The sequence below is a fragment of the Paroedura picta genome, chromosome 4, assembly GCF_049243985.1.
Source record: "Paroedura picta isolate Pp20150507F chromosome 4, Ppicta_v3.0, whole genome shotgun sequence".
In the NCBI taxonomy this organism is placed as follows: domain Eukaryota; kingdom Metazoa; phylum Chordata; class Lepidosauria; order Squamata; family Gekkonidae; genus Paroedura; species Paroedura picta.
This window is the reverse complement of record NC_135372.1, coordinates 144,064,937-144,083,700: the sequence shown is the minus strand read 5'-3', so window position 1 is coordinate 144,083,700 and position 18,764 is coordinate 144,064,937. Positions and strand designations below refer to the sequence as shown.

The following is an 18,764-nucleotide window of genomic DNA, read 5'->3' as shown; positions in this document are numbered from 1 at the left end:
CCCATGGGGTCAGGATGGTAGCAGGCTCCAAGGGAGAAAGAGGCAACCCCGACAGGTCAGGAACTAAACTGCCGATCCTTCAAGGCAGCCTGTGAACTGGATCCAAAGCTTGGTTTGTCCTTCCTTATCTGTCTGTATCCGCAAATCCTGGGCCCATCACTCACTCACTTACTCATTCAATTGTGAAAGCTGAGCAGTGAAGAAAGCCAAGAGGAAAAAAATTGGATTCAGGTGGGTAACTATTAGTCTGAAGCAGCAGAACAAAGTTTGAATCCAGTGGCCCACTTGGTGTAAGGATTAGGAGTGGTGGTTTGTAATCTGGTGAGCCGGGCTGGATAACCCATTCTTCTTCCATATGCAGCCAGCTGAGTGAATTTGGGCTAGTCAGAGTCCTGTTAGAGCTGTTCTCATAAAGGAGCCTTGTCAGAATTCTCTCCACCCCACTTACCTGACAGTGTGACTGCTATGGGGATAGGAAGGAAAGGTGATTGGAAGCCGTTTTGAGACTCTTTCTGGTAGTGAAAAGTAGAATATAAAAACCAATTCTTCTTCTTGACCAACAAAGATTTATTCTACCCAAAAGCTTTTATGTGCATGCCCGCTTCTTCAGATATGTTGAAACAGAAGCTACCAACGTGGAGGAGGTGTTGCCAGGAAAGGCTAATAAGAGTCCAAGATGAATAAGTAAGTGAGCAATAAATATATCTAATAAATATAGCTAAGATTGGACTAAGGAATAGCAGCAAATGGACCCAAAGCAGAACAGAAGTTCACAAACAGATGTGAGAACTGAATGCCGTTTGCACGTGTCGTGAGATCCACTTGAAATGTGATGCCGGAGGAGAGGTTGACAAATACCCCAAAAATACATCAGTGGGTCCAAGACCAAATCAAGCCTGAGCTGCCCTAGAAGTTAAAAGGGCTCAAGCTGAGAAGCCCAGACTGTGACGCTAGGAAAAGCGGAAGGAAACGAGGAAGACCCCACCTGAGAGAGAGACCTGAGCAAGGCAGCCGAGGAGGACCGGCCTTCCTTCCTGGGCTGGCCATAAGTGGGACGCAGCTTGACTGCACTTGACAGCCCCCCCCCAACCGATCCAGCGAGGGGAACTTGGCGTCTCGAGGCCAGGGGCAGCTGGAGAGCCCCCGTGGGGGCAGCACTCCGCAGGCACTCCTGCCCATCCTGCTCCAAACGCCCCCCCCCCGTGGCATACCCCCCCCTCACCCTCCCTGCCTATCTCGAGCTGTTGCCCGGGGCCCTTCCTGGACTGGGGCTGCCTGAGCTTCCCGCTCTGCCCCGGGTCCCACCTCCCGGCCGGGGCACTGCCTAGAGGTGGGCGGGAGGGCGGGCGGGGGGACCCAGCGGGAGCCCCCACCCCTGCCCAGGCCTGGGCGCCGGCGAGCGGGGGGAGGGGCAGGGCACGCGCGCCCCCGGGAAGGAGGGGAGGGGCCCCGGCCGCCCCACTCACCCGCACCCCCGACGCCGCCATCTTGGATCCACGTGTCGGCGATGACGTCGGCGGAAGTGGCTCGCGGTTGGCCGAGGCGGCGGGCTCCATGGAAACGGCGGACGGCGGCCGAGAGGCGCCGGGATGAGGGGCAAAAAAAAACCCCTCCGCCTTCCCCCCGCCTCTCCTCTCCGCTTTCGCCTCAGGAAGGGGCAGCGGCCCCGTCACGGGCCCCTCCGGCGAGCAGTTCGGGCGGGAGAGGGGAGAAGCGGGCCGCTCCACGCGCCTCCATCTTAGCTACTGGCAGGGCGGCTGCTCCGTCACTATTGCGTCCGGCTCAGCGGGATGACGTAGTAGGGCTCGGGAGGCGGTGCCTTCCCCGGGCCTGTTGCTTAGCTACGCGGCTCGGGCGACCCCTTTAGGCCCGGCAGGGGAGCGCCCGAGGAGGCCTGTGGGCGCCATCTTTGGAGAGGGAGCCGCGGCGGTCCTTGAGGCGGGCGTGTCTCCGGGCGCCATCTTTGGTGAGGGCACGGGACTAAAACTGGGCCCAGTTTCCATTCTAGGATTCTGTCGCGCAATTCCACACGCAGGCAGCCTTTTTAGAGGGGGGGGGGGTCACTATTTGTGCCTCGATGTTATCCTTTTCCATGCATCTTTGTCAGTTCAAAATGCCAGCCTGTTGATGATGATGATGATTGATCAATGGACATCAGGTGTCCTGCATAGTGCAGGGGGTTGGATCAGGGGCAGTCAAACTGCGGCCCTCCAGATGTCCATGGACCACAATTCCCAGAAGCCCCTGCCAGCAAATGCTCGCAGGGGCTTCTGGGAATTGTGGTCCATGGACATCTGGAGGGTCGCAGTTTGACTACCCCTGGATGATCCATGAGGTCCCTTGCAACTCTACGAATCTAGGTGGAAAGTAGTGCATCAGCATCACAGGTGCAACTGGTCCCTTTGAATCCCCCCCAGCCTTGCATGTTCAAGAACCGTCACTTATCCCGCCTCTGCCCTGATCCCATTGCATTTAAGGCTGCTTTGGGGGCAGTGGCCCCTTGAGGCCAGCCCTGCTGTCGTGTGCAGAACAAGTTTGGGGCACCTTGATGACCAAGAGAGTGGGGAGAAGATTTCCAGGGCATGCTATCCCAGGGTCTTCTAACTCAGCTGCTCTCAGATTTTCTACCCTTGAGAAACCCCTGAAAAATTTCCCAGCTTTCCCAAGAAATCCTGGAAGAGCCGCGATTGTGCAGAATAGAATTGTTGTTGTTATTGTTATTGCATTTATTCCCTGCCACTCCATAGACCGGCTCGTGGCAGGTTACAGACATCCAATTTTTAAAAAATCCCATTAAAAACCCATTAAAATGGACAACAGCTCACAAACAGGGAAGTATGGCTGTGGACACGCCCACCTGAGGCCCCGCCCCCTCCAGGCCCTTTATTGGCCATGTGGGGAGGGGGAAACATGACCATATATGTAGATTCAAGTAGGAAGCAGAGTTGGTCTGAATTAGCTCAACAAAATTTGAGTCCAATGGCAGCTTAAAGACCAACCGAGATTTATTCAAGGCGGGCGCTTTCGAAAGCGCCCGCCTTGAATAAATCTCGGTTGGTCTTTAAGCCGCCATTGGACTCTTTTTTGTTATGACCGTATATAGTCATATCACCCGATAAATGTTTAACACGTTTAAAACCCATATCAAAAAATTAATGCACTCCCATCCCCTCAGGAAACCCTTCCAGGGCCTTCAATAGACTGCAGGGTACCCTGGCTGAAAAGACCTATGCTGAAGTTGTCTCCTGCATTCTGGCGCACATCAGATCTTCCAAACTGTTCAGTGACTGACTGTCCAAAAAGGATTTTCTATCCTACTTGTAAGCTGCTTTGAGTCCCAATGACAAAAGCAGCCATCTACAAATGAATAATAAGGACATGTGTTGTACAAACAAGATTAGCAAGCCTTTTTTAAATTAAAAAATATCTGAAATACGCAAATGCCACCTTGCAGATATGTGTTTTTTTGGGGGGGGGGCGGATCACCTGGGCAGGAGATTGGGTTCATCGTGTGTGGGAAGGCAATTGTAAATTTCCTGCATTCTGCAGGGGGTTGGACTAGATCAGGGGTAGTCAAACTGCGGCCTTCCAGATGTCCATGAACTACAATTCCCAGAAGCCCCTGCCAGTGAATGCTGGCAGGAGCTTCTGGGAATTGTAGTCCATGGACATCTGGAGGGCCACAGTTTGACTACCCCTGGACTAGATGATCCTGGAGGTCCCTTCCCACTCTATGACTCAATTCTGTGACGAGACAGTGCTGGCCTGTGCTGTTTGGGGAACATTTTAACATCGCTCGTAAATATATAATGGTGTGTCAGTCATGTTCATGTTACAGCTCCTTATGCAATGAATTTGGATTTTGCCTGACTCAGTGCTGCAATTTGCTTTTGTGCCTGACATACATTGCGCTGTGCATCTCCCTTGTTTGTGAAAAAAAAGAGTATTCTCGTAAAGTCATGCAAAAGCCACAACAAAACGCCCTTACAAGAAATCATCAGAAGTGTGCACTTGGGGTAGCCTTCAGAGGAGATCGAGCCCCATCGGATGCTTCTGTGGAAAGGCCAACCCAGTACATGCCTGTCATATTTCGGGAACTGCATTTCACTTGCCTAATACACTATGCAAAACACTTTTTGTATTGAGGATTTCCCCCTCCTCCCCTTGCCAGCGTAGCCCTCGGCCAAGAGACATTCAGGGGGAAGGGGGTTGTTTTCCAAGCAGGGACAGCTGCTCTGAGACAGGGTGGCAAGGATATTGCCAGAAAAGGCGGAACAAAAAGATGATTTGAGGCAGGACAGCTTCTCAAGCTCTTTATAAATATACACATGAAGAAAGACACATCAGTCAGCGGACTGGTCAAATTGTCCAGGGGCCATCCTCTCTTTGACTCCCCTCACTGAATGACAATGCTGGTCACCCCTCTCTCTTTTGAATTACAGCATGTTGCTGCTGGAACCAGTGTGCATGATTGAGTGGAATATAAAGAGTGTCCTGCAGGGGGCCCCAGAGGAGATGTGTATTTTGCATAGGTAGGACAGGAACTTCCTGATGATTTTCAGATGATCTCCTACAGTCTCCGGATTGGCTCACCAGAAGACTGCCTGCTTTTTGAACGCACTTCCTCCCTGTAGATCATTGAACAAAAGAACGATGGCAGGTAACAGTTAGCCAGGTGGTTCGGTCTCCATCTCTCTCTTTCTATACAGCCTTGTTTTTCTTCCAAATAAAACTATTTTATTGTTTTGAGCATCCGGGTGCTCTGCTCCCTCTGCACATTCAAACGCTGCCAACAGTTGGCACATAAAGAGAGGGAATAAATGTGCTTCTCAGCCCTGAAGTCCGGACGGACGGACACCTGCATCATCGCTGCTACTACATTTCTAAAACGGGTTTTTGTAGTGGGAGTTGTATGTCACTTTGAGCAAAACTAGCCACTGAATTGTGGTCTGGTGTGGTTTGTTTGTTTTTTTAATCGGAGCTACCCCTGGGATTCTAAGTGAAAACCAAGATGGGCTCACTTGATTGCTGGCAGGCAGCTCTATCTGAATTAGTGGATTGTAACGGTTCAGAGCAGGGGACTGCAGCCGATTGGAGCCAGCAAGTCCCTTTGGAATTCTGACACGGTTGTGTATGCAACTACAAAATGGCAGCTGCAGGAGGCGGAGTCAATTTCAGGGAACAAACTTAAGCATAAAATAACTCCTCAGCATTTCAGGCAGAAGTTCTGGTGGGCAGAGCACCCTTGTAAGCGAACACAGAGTTTAGAGACATTTTCTTGCTGACAAAATGGTTACCTTCAGTGGCACAGTGATTTAGTGGCTGCTGCCGCTGCCAAAACAAATGCTTTAAAAAAATGTGCACAAACAATACCCTACTGGACAAAATTCCCACTTAGCCCTGCTCACTTTCTTAAAAACAGTGGGCAAGCACCTGGTCAGGTGGCAGCAGGTACCGTGACATCCCTCGGCACCATGCTGGGGATCCGTGGTTTAGAACTCAGCAACGCTTGTACAGTCCTGGGCTCACTTTCCAGAGAGTCAAGCTCTTCTGAGCGCTGCAGGACAGAGTAGGCAGGCGATCCGACCGCGCTGACTCCCAACGAGTTAACCAACTCAGTCGCATCCCTGTGTCGCAGTGCTGGTATGTTAATGTTTTTAATACACCCTTCATATATACATGCATCCCCCCCCGCCGCCAATAATCTTATCGTACCAGGCACAGATTAAAAGGCCTTTAGGAACATAAACCAGCGGCTCTCCAGCGAGCTCCTGAAACAAAGAATAAAGTGTACACAGTGTTCCATTTAGAGGGGGATCTGCTCACTCCAGTTTGGACAGGCTAGATCAGGGATTCCCAATCAGGAGAGTCCACAGCCTTTCCCATCCTAAATGGACTTGACCACAAGTTAAGAGAACTAGCTACCTCCGCCTGCGTGGCTTGGTGGATCTCCATTGGTGTAAATATCAAAGATGGGGGAATTGGTTATGGGGTGGTATAAAGGAAAGGTTTCTATGCTAGAATCATAGAATCCTAGAATCCTAGAGTTGGAAGGGGCCATACAGGCCATCTAGTCCAACCCCCTGCTCAACGCAGGATCAGCCCAAAGCATCCTAAAGCATCCAAGAAAAGTGTGTATCCAACCTTTGCTTGAAGACGGCCAGTGAGGGGGAGCTCACCACCTCCTTAGGCAGCCTATTCCACTGCTGAACTACTCTGACTGTGAAAATTTTTTTCCTGATATCTAGCCTATATCGTTGTACTTGAAGTTTAAACCCATTACTGCGTGTCCTCTCCTCTGCAGCCAATGGGAATAGCATCCTGCCCTCCTCCAAGTGTAAAGGTAAAGGTAAAGGTATCCCCTGTGCAAGCACTGGGTCATGTCTGACCCTTGGGGTGACGCCCTCTAGCGTTTTCATGGCAGACTCAATACGGGGTGGTTTGCCAGTGCCTTCCCCAGTCATTACCGTTTAACCCCCAGCAAGCTGGGTAATCATTTTACTGACCTCGGAAGGATGGAAGGCTGAGTCAACCTTGAGCCGGCTGCTGGGATTGAACTCCCAGCCTCATGGGCAAAGCTTTCAGACAGCTGCCTTACCACTCTGCGCCACAAGAGGCTCCCTTCCTCCAGGTGACAACCCTTCAAATACTTAAAGAGGGCTATCATGCTGTCTCCTCAGCTCCTGCCCTTCTTTCCAGCCACTTGAGGTGAAGCCACCATTGTAGTAGCAGTAAAGGTGGGAGGAGGAGCAAAAAACGGTGAATGGTGTAGATGGTTAGGCCACTTTTGGGGGGCGTGGCATGGAGGCGTGGCCAGCTGACATCACTTCCGGGACACTTGAAGCCTGAAATTTTATCTCAGGGGTTCCACCAGGATCCATAGGTTGAAAAGGGCTGAGCTAGGTGAACAGACAAGAGGTTTCTCTGGTGGTCGAAGGTTCCTCTTGGCTACTGGGCTACCTCCAGCTGTGGTCAGGAAGATCCCCATGGGAAGTCCGCGAGACAAAGGAAATTTGCCCCAGCCGCTGAGGGATCTCAAAGCCGCCACGCGGCCTTTTGGCAGGACATCTTGTCTTGCCGTTCCACCATCACATCCTCCTCCGTCTTAAGGCTGCTGCTGGTATTGACTCTCCGTGGCCGTGAAGAAATCCTCCAGGACGCTCTGGTTGTACTCGAACGTGGGCCGGTCCTCCGGCTTGCTCTTCCAGCAGCGCATCATGATCTCGTAGAGCTCGTCGGGGCAGCCTTCCGTCTGCGGCATCCGATAGCCCCGCTCGATGGCACGCATCACTTCCTGTGTCGACATGCCTGAATTGAACGGAAGGGAAGGAAGGAAAGGCGAGGGAAAGAGGCTTGAGCAATTCAGCCGTTTACCGAGTTGAAACGGAAAAGGAAATGACAAGGGTCAAGAAAGGCAGCGAGCGGGAAGAGCCAGTGTGGTGGTTGGGGGGGGGGGGTCAGAGCCACAGTCCCTTTGGGGGAATTTGGGAAGAACCATATTCAGGATCACCGTCAGCCCAAAGAAACACATGATTATGTATACCCTGTGAATCACCCCAAGCACAAACATGCAATCCTACTCGGATCCTACCATGTAATTTTGGCTTCATGAGAATGTAAGAGAAGCCATGCTGGATCAGGCCAGTGGCCCATCCAGTCCAATATTCCGTGTCATATAGAGGCCAAGACCCAGGGGTCACCAGGAGGTCCAACAGAAGGGCCAAAACTCCAGACGTCAGAACATAAGAGGAGCCATGCTGGATCAGGACAGTGACCCATCCAGTTTTGCTGAGAGTGGCGGGTAATAAATCCAAATAATAATAATAATAATAATAATAATAATAATAATAATAATAATAATAGATTCCTGGAAAGGTCCCCTCCCAGTTCTGTCTTTTCCTCCAGTTCCTCCTTCCTCCTTCCAGTCCCTGGTTTTCTCCATGGTTTTAAATCCTGCTCACTACGGGTCCTGCGTCATTTTCATCTTGCCCACCTCTATTTCTGGATGCACCACTGGACTTGCAGCAGAACCCAAATATGGAAGAGCCACAAATGGACCGTGAGCTGGTTAGCGAGATGGGCTTGTTTGCTGGGGGTGCCTCTGCCCAGCATCAGACACACCAGGGAGATACCAGAAGTAGATGGAGGTTAGTGCAATAAGGGGGGGTCTGGGTGCAGGATCTTGACAGGAGCAAAGGCCCAAGAATTCCATTAGTAAAACATTAGCAGCCACAGCCAGCATGGTGCAGTTGTTAACAGCCCGGAATCTAACCTGGGCTGAATCTGCATGGAGCTTTTATTCCAATCCCAGGTTGATTCAATCCCTGCCATCCACACTGAATGCGATTTCCGTTTTGATTTTGGGTGGCTTAAATTTTCCCTCTGCAACAAGCATGATTAATCCGGAGTGACCTGACCATTTCCCCATAGATCCTGGAGTGGATATAACCCTTGATATTTGAAAAATCGGCATGAGAAAGCATGCAGCTGTCTGCTTTCCCCGAAATAACTTGCTAAGCTTCCTTAATCACGTGCAGAACACTTTTCTGTTTCAATGGGGAGGGGGTGGGATAGAGGAAGACCCGAGTTCAAATCGATCTGAATTCAGCAGGATCCACAACGGAATAAACAACATAAGTGCAGAATCAGCCCTGGAGAACTGGGTTTGATTCCCCCCTCCCCAGGCAGCCAGCTGGGTGACCTTGGTCCAGTCACAGTTCTCTCACTCAGCCCCACCTGCCCCACAGGGTGTCTATTGTGGGGAGAGGAAAGGAAAAGTGTTTGTAAACAGCTTTGGGACTCCTTCCACAAATGAAAAGCGGGGTATAAAAAAAACAGCCCTTCTATTTTACACATTGTGATGAACAACTTTTTAGACGTTCACAGATATCTTTCGATTATCACGTATGGACGTTCTCACATCTGTATAAGCACACTTTGTTGAATGTCGAGAATAAATATATCTTGCCCTCCTGGGACAAGGGCATGGTTTTCTGTAGACTTAGCAAAACAACCAGCTTTGCAAAAATAGTTCCCCCTCTGTTCCCACATCCTACTTTGTATAATAACTTATTTGCCCATTTGCTGAAGTCAGTCAAAACTGAAGTGAGCCTATAAGCTCAAGAGAAGCACTCCCAAAATGGCAAGTTTACTAGCGGGCCTATCAGGGTTCAGAACAAACAACTCTGAGGTTATGGCCCCGACTGAGGCATCTGTCTCCGGTCAGCCACAAAACTCCCTGGGGTGACCGTGGGCCAGTTTTTCTCTTTTGCAGAGAGCAAATTGGGGGGGGGCAGGGCTGTAGGACAGCCTGTGGTCCTCAGAGCCAGCTTGGTGGTTAAGAGCTTCTAATCTCACAAGCCGGATTTGATTCTCAGCACCCACACATGCAGCCAGTTGGGTGACCTTGGGACAGTCACAGTCCTGATCACGGCATTTTCACAGATCAGTTCTACATAGAGCTCTCTCAGCCCCACTTACCTCACAGGTTGTCTGTGGTGGGGAAGGAATTGTAAGCCGGTTGAGACTCCTTTGGTCAGTGAAAAGCAGGGTGAAAAACTCTTCTTCTCCAGAGGGAGGCTGTGAAAAAGCAGTTAGCTCTGCAGGAGGAGCCTTCTTGAGAGCTGCAGTGGCTCTTTCTTACACCACTTTGAGGTCATTAAGGATTTTTCCTCCACGCAAGGGTTTGTTTTGCCTTCCTCTGGGCACAGAGCAGGGGTTGCTGGGGGAGGGAGAGCTGGGTTTTCTCTACTCGAAGGAGTCTCAAAGCGGCTTCCAAATGCCTTCCCTTCCTCTTCCCGCAACAGACAAGTGGGTGAGACTGAGAGAACTGGGACTGGCCCCAGGTCACCAGCAGGTGGAGGAGGAGGAGGAGGGGGGGGAATCAAACCCAGTTCTCCAGAGTAGAGGCTGCCGCTCTTAACCCCTGCATCAAGCGGGCTCTCAGGGAGTCATGGAGGGGGAGGTAGTCGTGAATTTCCTGCACTGTGCAGGGGGTTGGACTAGATGACCCCCAGGGATACCGTCCAGCTCTATGATTCTATATCTTGTGCTGCCTCTGCAGAAGGTCTGCTTGCTTCCCCAGGCTTCAGCTTTCTTTCCATCCACCAGCGTAACCAGGCTTGTGTTGCAGAACAGTGAGTCGGCCGAGGCGGCCTTAAACCAGAAACTTACAATCTACAGTCTGGCAGTTTCCGCCACCTGGATGGACAACGGTTTACGCCTCACCTGTTTGATTCGCTCTGCCCCCCCCCCTTCTTTGCGAGAGGCCAAGACATGGGACACCCACAGAGAGCCAGCAAGGAAATCTTGACCCACCTGGATACGGGGTCCGTCCGTACGTAATGATCTCCATCAGCAGGACCCCGAAGGACCAGACGTCAGACTTTATGGAGAAGCAGCCATAGTTGATGGCTTCGGGCGCCGTCCACTTAATGGGAAACTTGGCCCCTGCAGGAAGACAAACAGGCAGAACCCTCAAGAGGCAGCGGGGCGGAGAAGCATGCTGGGTTTGCCCCCCCCCCCCCGGGGCTGCCTGGAGGTGAACAGCAGGGCTCTTCTGAGGGTCTTCTCAGGGGAAGGCCTCGGCCTCTCTGCCCTGTGGCTGGCCCTGCAGAGGAACTGGCTGGCCCCTGGGTGAGACGGGAGGCTGGACTGGAGGGGCCCTCCCTGGCCTGACCCAGCAGGGCTCTTCTGAGGGTCTTCTCAGGGGAAGGCCTCGGCCTCTCTGCCCTGTGGCTGGCCCTGCAGAGGAACTGGCTGGCCCCTGGGTGAGACGGGAGGCTGGACTGGAGGGACCCTCCCTGGCCTGACCCAGCAGGGCTCTTCTGAGGGTCTTCTCAGGGGAAGGCCTCGGCCTCTCTGCCCTGTGGCTGGCCCTGCAGAGGAACTGGCTGGCCCCTGGGTGAGACGGGAGGCTGGACTGAAGGGATCATCCCTGGCCTGACCCAGCAGGGCTCTTCTGAGGGTCTTCTCAGGGGAAGGCCTTGGCCTCTCTGCCCTGTGGCTGGCCCTGCAGAGGAACTGGCTGGCCCCTGGGTGAGACGGGAGGCTGGACTGGATGATCCTCCCTGGTCTGACCCAGCAGGGCTCTTCTGAGGGTCTTCTCAGGGGAAGGCCTCGGCCTCTCTGCCCTGTGGCTGGCCCTGCAGAGGAACTGGCTGGCCCCTGGGTGAGACGGGAGGCTGGACTGGAGGGGCCCTCCCTGGCCTGACCCAGCAGGGCTCTTCTGAGGGTCTTCTCAGGGGAAGGCCTCGGCCTCTCTGCCCTGTGGCTGGCCCTGCAGAGGAACTGGCTGGCCCCTGGGTGAGACGGGAGGCTGGACTGGAGGGACCCTCCCTGGCCTGACCCAGCAGGGCTCTTCTGAGGGTCTTCTCAGGGGAAGGCCTCGGCCTCTCTGCCCTGTGGCTGGCCCTGCAGAGGAACTGGCTGGCCCCTGGGTGAGACGGGAGGCTGGACTGAAGGGATCATCCCTGGCCTGACCCAGCAGGGCTCTTCTGAGGGTCTTCTCAGGGGAAGGCCTTGGCCTCTCTGCCCTGTGGCTGGCCCTGCAGAGGAACTGGCTGGCCCCTGGGTGAGACGGGAGGCTGGACTGGATGATCCTCCCTGGTCTGACCCAGCAGGGCTCTTCTGAGGGTCTTCTCAGGGGAAGGCCTCGGCCTCTCTGCCCTGTGGCTGGCCCTGCAGAGGAACTGGCTGGCCCCTGGGTGAGACGGGAGGCTGGACTGGAGGGACCCTCCCTGGCCTGACCCAGCAGGGCTCTTCTGAGTGTCTTCTCAGGGGAAGGCCTCGGCCTCTCTGCCCTGTGGCTGGCCCTGCAGAGGAACTGGCTGGCCCCTGGGTGAGACGGGAGGCTGGACTGAAGGGATCCTCCCTGGCCTGACCCAGCAGGGCTCTTCTGAGGGTCTTCTCAGGGGAAGGCCTCGGCCTCTCTGCCCTGTGGCTGGCCCTGCAGAGGAACTGGCTGGCCCCTGGGTGAGACGGGAGGCTGGACTGGAGGGACCCTCCCTGGCCTGACCCAGCAGGGCACTTCTGAGGGTCTTCTCAGGGGAAGGCCCCGGCCTCTCTGCCCTGTTGCTGGCCCTGCAGAGGAACTGGCTGGCCCCTTGGTGAGACGGGAGGCTGGACTGGAGGGACCCTCCCTGGCCTGACCCAGCAGGGCTCTTCTGAGGGTCTTCTCAGGGGAAGGCCTCGGCCTCTCTGCCCTGTGGCTGGCCCTGCAGAGGAACTGGCTGGCCCCTGGGTGAGACGGGAGGCTGGACTGAAGGGATCATCCCTGGCCTGACCCAGCAGGGCTCTTCTGAGGGTCTTCTCAGGGGAAGGCCTTGGCCTCTCTGCCCTGTGGCTGGCCCTGCAGAGGAACTGGCTGGCCCCTGGGTGAGACGGGAGGCTGGACTGGATGATCCTCCCTGGTCTGACCCAGCAGGGCTCTTCTGAGGGTCTTCTCAGGGGAAGGCCTCGGCCTCTCTGCCCTGTGGCTGGCCCTGCAGAGGAACTGGCTGGCCCCTGGGTGAGACGGGAGGCTGGACTGGAGGGACCCTCCCTGGCCTGACCCAGCAGGGCTCTTCTGAGTGTCTTCTCAGGGGAAGGCCTCGGCCTCTCTGCCCTGTGGCTGGCCCTGCAGAGGAACTGGCTGGCCCCTGGGTGAGACGGGAGGCTGGACTGAAGGGATCCTCCCTGGCCTGACCCAGCAGGGCTCTTCTGAGGGTCTTCTCAGGGGAAGGCCTCGGCCTCTCTGCCCTGTGGCTGGCCCTGCAGAGGAACTGGCTGGCCCCTGGGTGAGACGGGAGGCTGGACTGGAGGGACCCTCCCTGGCCTGACCCAGCAGGGCACTTCTGAGGGTCTTCTCAGGGGAAGGCCCCGGCCTCTCTGCCCTGTTGCTGGCCCTGCAGAGGAACTGGCTGGCCCCTTGGTGAGACGGGAGGCTGGACTGGAGGGACCCTCCCTGGCCTGACCCAGCAGGGCTCTTCTGAGTGTCTTCTCAGGGGAAGGCCTCGGCCTCTCTGCCCTGTGGCTGGCCCTGCAGAGGAACTGGCTGGCCCCTGGGTGAGACGGGACTGAAGGGATCATCCCTGGCCTGACCCAGCAGGGCTCTTCTGAGGGTCTTCTCAGGGGAAGGCCTCGGCCTCTCTGCCCTGTGGCTGGCCCTGCAGAGGAACTGGCTGGCCCCTGGGTGAAACGGGAGGCTGGACTGGAGGGACCCTCCCTGGCCTGACCCAGCAGGGCTCTTCTGAGGGTCTTCTCAGCGGAAGGCCTCGGCCTCTCTGCCCTGTGGCTGGCCCTGCAGAGGGACTGGCTGGCCCCTGGGTGAGACGGGAGGCTGGACTGGAGGGACCCTCCCTGGCCTGACCCAGCAGGGCTCTTCTGAGGGTCTTCTCAGGGGAAGGCCTCGGCCCCTCTGCCCTGTGGCTGGCCCTGCAGAGGAACTGGCTGGCCCCTGGGTGAGACGGGAGGCTGGACTGGAGGGACCCTCCCTGGCCTGACCCAGCAGGGCTCTTCTGAGGGTCTTCTCAGGGGAAGGCCTCGGCCTCTCTGCCCTGTGGCTGGCCCTGCAGAGGAACTGGCTGGCCCCTGGGTGAGACGGGAGGCTGGACTGGAGGGGCCCTCCCTGGCCTGACCCAGCAGGGCTCTTCTGAGGGTCTTCTCAGGGGAAGGCCTTGGCCTCTCTGCCCTGTGGCTGGCCCTGCAGAGGAACTGGCTGGCCCCTGGGTGAGACGGGAGGCTGGACTGGAGGGGCCCTCCCTGGCCTGACCCAGCAGGGCTCTTCTGAGGGTCTTCTCAGGGGAAGGCCTCGGCCTCTCTGCCCTGTGGCTGGCCCTGCAGAGGAACTGGCTGGCCCCTGGGTGAGACGGGAGGCTGGACTGGAGGGACCCTCCCTGGCCTGACCCAGCAGGGCTCTTCTGAGGTTCCCACAGCCCCGCCACCTACCTTCCCGGGCAGTGTATTCGTTATCTTCAATCACTCTGGCCAAGCCAAAGTCGGCAATCTTGCACACCAGCATTCCCGACACCAGGATATTGGCAGCTCTCAGATCCCGGTGGATGTAGTTTCTCTGCTCAATGTAAGCCATGCCTTCCGCTATCTGCAGCAAGGAGAGACCAAGATGTCTGGGGTAAGAGGGGAGTTTTGCACAGAAATCAGAGCTGTGCTATTGCAAAACACCGGATGGAATTTGTCAGCATAAAGAGAACACAGCTTCCAGTGGTCAAAATAGCTCCCTCCAACACCCTCCAGGATGGCAATAATGGCAAAACAGTCATTACAGGAACTGGGCAAACCTTGAAGGCCTACTGGGGACACCTAAGCATTGTAGTGGTCAGCACTGCTTCTACGTGGAAGTGTAAACCCAGGGAAATCAAGGGCCACGAGAAGAGCTGTTTCTCTCAGGCCACCTTTAGTGGGCTGTGCTTGGCCACAGGGAGACTCAAACGGGATGCTTAACCTAAGAACATCAGAAGAGCCCTGCTGGGTCAGACCAGTGGTCCATCCAGACCAGCATCCTGTCTAAACAGGGACCAACCAGTTCCTCTGGAAAGTCAACAACAGGGCAGAGAGGCCGAGGCCTTCCTAAGAACCATCAAATCAGGGAGGGTCCATCTACACTGTCTCCCACAGGGGCCAGCCAGTTCCCCTGAAGGGTCAGCAACAGGACAGAGAGGTGGAGGCCTTTGTAAGAAAATAAAAAGAGCTATGCTGGATCAGACCGGGGAGGGTCCATCCATTCTAGCATCCCATCTCACATGGTCACCAACCAGTTCCTCTGGAGGGCCAATAGCAGGATTGCCTCTGGATGTGGAGGTTCCCCTTAGCTGCCATAGTTTGTGTCCACCAATAGACTTACCCTCCATGAATCCGTCTACTGCCCTTTGGAGGGTATTTATTCCTGTGCCCATCCCTACATCCTCCGGCAGTGAATCCCACCTAGCAATCACCTCTGTGTGAAGAAGCACTTCCTTTTGTCCCCCCTGTGCCTCCTGCCCCTGAGATTCATGGGATGCCTGCACAGACTCCAAGGACCAGCGCCTGAAGCTCAGGGGTTAAGGATCAACCTGCACACACCTGCTCCTTTGACTGGCTGAGGTGGGAGGGGCTGCAGAGGCTCTCCCTGACAAAGGAGGGCTTGTTTTCCAGCAGGGCAGGGAGAACAAACCTTCCTCAGTGAAGCCCAGAGCAGGTTCTGCCCCAGGCCTGTTATCAGCTGGCTGCTTCCTCCCGGGACAAAGGAAGTCCCCTGCCAGCAATTCCCCCTGGTGTCCAATTGATTTGCAAATTCAAACCAGCCCCTTGACAGAACCTTCTTTATTTGTATTTGCTTATTATTCGATTTATACACCACCCGCCGGACAAGCTGGCTGAAGCCAGTGTACATCATACAGGGAAATAGAGGTTACCACTTTGGGGTTGGGAGGTGAATTTCCTCCAGGCAAGCCTGCCCGGGGATTCTGGCTTTTTTTGGGGGGAGGGAATCATCTGGGCATGGAATTGGGGTCACTGTGTGTGGGCAGGTAGTTGTGAATTTCCTGCATTGTACAGGGGGTTGGACTAGATGACCCTGAAAGGTCCCTTCCATCTGTGATTCTAATAAAATGGTTAATAACACAGTGAAAGCCTTTACTCTGCTCTGGTTCGGCCTCACTTGGAGTCCTGTGTCCAGTTTTGGGCACCGCAGTGGAAGAGGGATGTTGACAAACTGGAGCGTGTCCAGAGGAGGGCAACAAAGATGGTGAGGGGTTTGGAGACCAAGACCAAGAAGAAAGGTTGGGGGAGTTTGGTCTGTTTAACCTAGAGAGGAGACGACTGAGAGGGGATCTGATAGCCATCAAGTATTTAAAAGGGTGCCATAGAGAGGATGGAGCAGAATTGTTCTCTCTTGTCCCAGGGGGACCGACCAAATCCAATGGTATAAAATTATGTCTAAACATCCGGAAGAAGTTCCTGACAGTCAGAGTGGTTCCTCAGTGGAACAGGCCTCCTCGGGAGGTGGTGGCTTCTCCATCTTTGGAGATTTTTAAACAGAGGCTGGAGAGCCATCCGACGGAGAGGCTGATTCTGTGAAGGCTCAAGGGGGTGGCAGGTGACAGTGGATGAGCGAGAGGGTTGTGAGTGTCCTGCATAGGGCAGGGGGTTGGACTAGATGACCCAGGAGGTCCCTTCCAACCCTAGGATTCTAGGATTCAAGGAAGCCACACCTTGTGTTACTCTTGGAGCTGCTCCTTCTCTTTTCTCCTGCTACAAACAGACTAAATCGGCTGCACGATCTTGATCTTTTTTCAAAGACTCCAGGGTCGCTAGGCAACACATCCCTAGCAGCATAAATATCACTCTGAACATGCTCAGAAACACACATTCACAGCATATTACAGGGCTGGACCCCAGGATGGACTTCAGAACATCTCCTAGGGAACAGAAATCTCTCCCCATGGAAGAGCTGGATCTGGCTTACCTGGGCAGAGAAGTCTATCAGTTTTGGGAGCGGCTGACTGTGCCCTTCATCGCTCTTCAGGAAATCCAGCAAGCTGCCTGTGGAGAGGAAAGAAAGTCCAGCCAATATGTGAAGCTGCCTTAGACTGCATCTGACAGTCCATTAAGGTCACTACTGGCTAGCCAGACCAGCCATAACTCTCCAGGGTCTTGGGCAGAGGTCTTTCCCATCACCTGCACCGCCTCGTCCTTTCACCTGGAGATGTTGGGGATTAGAGCTGAGGATCAGAAAAGCCCTGCTGGATCAACGGTCCCTCCAGTCCAGCCTCCTCTCTCACCCAGGGGCCAGCCAGTTCCTCTGCAGGGCCAGCCACAGGGCAGAGAGGCCGAGGCCTTCCCCTGAGAAGACCCCCAGAAGAGCCCTGCTGGGTCAGGCCAGGGAGGGTCCCTCCAGTACAGCCTCCCGTCTCACCCAGGGGTCAGCCAGTTCCTCTGCAGGGCCAGCCACAGGGCAGAGAGGCCGAGGCCTTCATAAGAACTTGAGAAGAGCCCTACTGGGTCAGACCAGGGAGGGTCCGTCTAGTCCAGCCTCCCGTCTCTCACAGGGGCCAGCCAATTCCTCTGCAGGGCCAGCCACAGGGCAGAGGGGCCAAGGCCTTCATAAGACCCTCAGAAGAGCCATGCTGGGTCAGATCAGGGGTCCATCCAGTCCAGCCACCCATCTCCCACAGGGGCCAGCCTGTTCCTCTGCAGGGCCAGCCACAGGGCACAGAGACTGAGGCCTTCCCTGATAAGTACCTCAGAGGAGCCCTGCTGGGTCAGGATCCACCTAGCCCACCCTCCTGTTTCACAGAGTAACCAACCAGTTGCTTCCGATGGCCAACAATAGGGCAGAGAGGACACAGCCTTCTACTGACATTGCCTCTTGGCTCTGGGATTCAGAGGTTTATTGCATCTGAATGTGTCACTATGACACAGGGTGTTGGACTGGAGGGGCCATTGGCCTGGCCCAACATGGCTTTTCTTATGTCTGGGGCAGGGATGCTCTGTCCTTTCGGCCACTTCTTGGCTTCTCTTATGTTCTAAACCCACAAATATCACTCAAAGGGTGCTGTTGCCCCCAAGCAAGTGGCCTTCGGTTTCCCCGTTTCCAGCTGCTACCACAAAGTTACTAGTTGCCAGACACACACACACACACAAACCTGCCACAGATGCAACGGGGTTCTGGAAGCAAGATTGTGAGGTGTGGACAAGGACAGCCAGGAGAGAAACCATGCAAGGTTGGAAAACACCGCCTTAGAGAGCCCCACTTCCCAAGGCAGGAAAACAAACGCAGATCTCAGAAGGTGTTTTTTTAAAATAATTGACGTTCATGGGAGGGGGGTGGCCGATCTCCTCTGTTAGATCTCCTATCCCCACCCCCTGCTCTGTATCTTACAACTTCAGCTTCCTGTCAGGAAACAACTCTCTTTTCTCCTGGCAACACATTGTACATTCTGCAATTTCCCTATCATGTGGCAATTGTGTACTCTGTGCGTGGGGTGTGGGGTGGGGGTGTGGGGCAGTACCAGGATGCATAGGGCTTCAGACAAGGCTTGCAAACGGGAACAAAAAAGAGGACAGCTTCTGAATTCCAGATTTTGTCCCAAACCAAGAATGTTGTTTTTTTTTGTGGGGGGGAGGTACACAGTTCTGTGTGAAATCTCCTCTAGGAACCTCCCCAATCACTGAGCTGTCTTAAAGTATAGATGTATTCAAACGGTGGCGTCCTATCAGCGGCTGCTAGCCACACTAGTTAAACAGAACCTCCATGTACTGAGGCAGTATACCTTTGAAAGGCAAATGCTGGGAACAAACCATATGGGAAGGCCTTAACTTTGTGAGCTTTCTGGGCCCTTCTGGGGGAAAGAGAATGCTGGACATTTCAGAGTGCCTTCCCTTACTTGAGAGAGTCTGCAAAGCGTGAAGACACGAAGCCACCTTATGCTAAGCCGGACTCTTGGTTCAACAAGGTCAGTATTACCAACTCAGGCTGGTAGCAGCTCTCCAAGGCAGGGGTAGTCAACCTGTGGTCCTCCAGATGTTCATGGACTACAATTCCCATGAGCCCCTGCCAGGGGCTCATGGGAATTGTAGTCCATTAACATCTGGAGGACCACAGGTTGACTACCCCTGCTCCAAGGTTTCAAACAGGAGTCTTTCACATCAGCTACTGCCTGGCTCTTTTTTGACTGGAGAAGTTAGGGATTGAACTTGTGACCTTTTGCTTGCTAAGTGATGCTCTGTCATGGAGCCATGGCCCTTCCCCTACAAACTTACAAATCTTGCAGCCATGAATGCCACAA

At 54.6% G+C, this 18,764-nt stretch overlaps 2 protein-coding genes across 3 annotated transcripts in view; both read right to left on the bottom strand.

The window, feature by feature from the left end:
• The window catches only part of TM9SF4 (transmembrane 9 superfamily member 4), a 30,169-nt gene extending 28,443 nt beyond the window's left edge, over positions 1-1,726 (bottom strand). Inside the window, exon 1 of the mRNA XM_077336064.1 lies at positions 1,467-1,726. Coding sequence (XP_077192179.1) covers positions 1,467-1,556 — 90 coding nt within the window. The 5' untranslated portion in view covers positions 1,557-1,726. The remainder of the gene's footprint in view (positions 1-1,466) is intronic.
• Positions 1,727-4,298: 2,572 nt separating this feature from the next.
• Positions 4,299-18,764, bottom strand: part of HCK (HCK proto-oncogene, Src family tyrosine kinase) — a 29,758-nt gene continuing 15,292 nt past the window's right edge. For both annotated transcript variants that reach the window (XM_077336063.1, XM_077336062.1), the window contains exons 11-14: positions 16,442-16,518; positions 13,927-14,080; positions 10,318-10,449; positions 4,299-7,308 (exon numbers count right to left, since the gene is read on the bottom strand). In XM_077336063.1, coding sequence (XP_077192178.1) covers positions 7,106-7,308; positions 10,318-10,449; positions 13,927-14,080; positions 16,442-16,518 — 566 coding nt within the window. In that variant the 3' untranslated portion in view covers positions 4,299-7,105. The remainder of the gene's footprint in view (positions 7,309-10,317; positions 10,450-13,926; positions 14,081-16,441; positions 16,519-18,764) is intronic.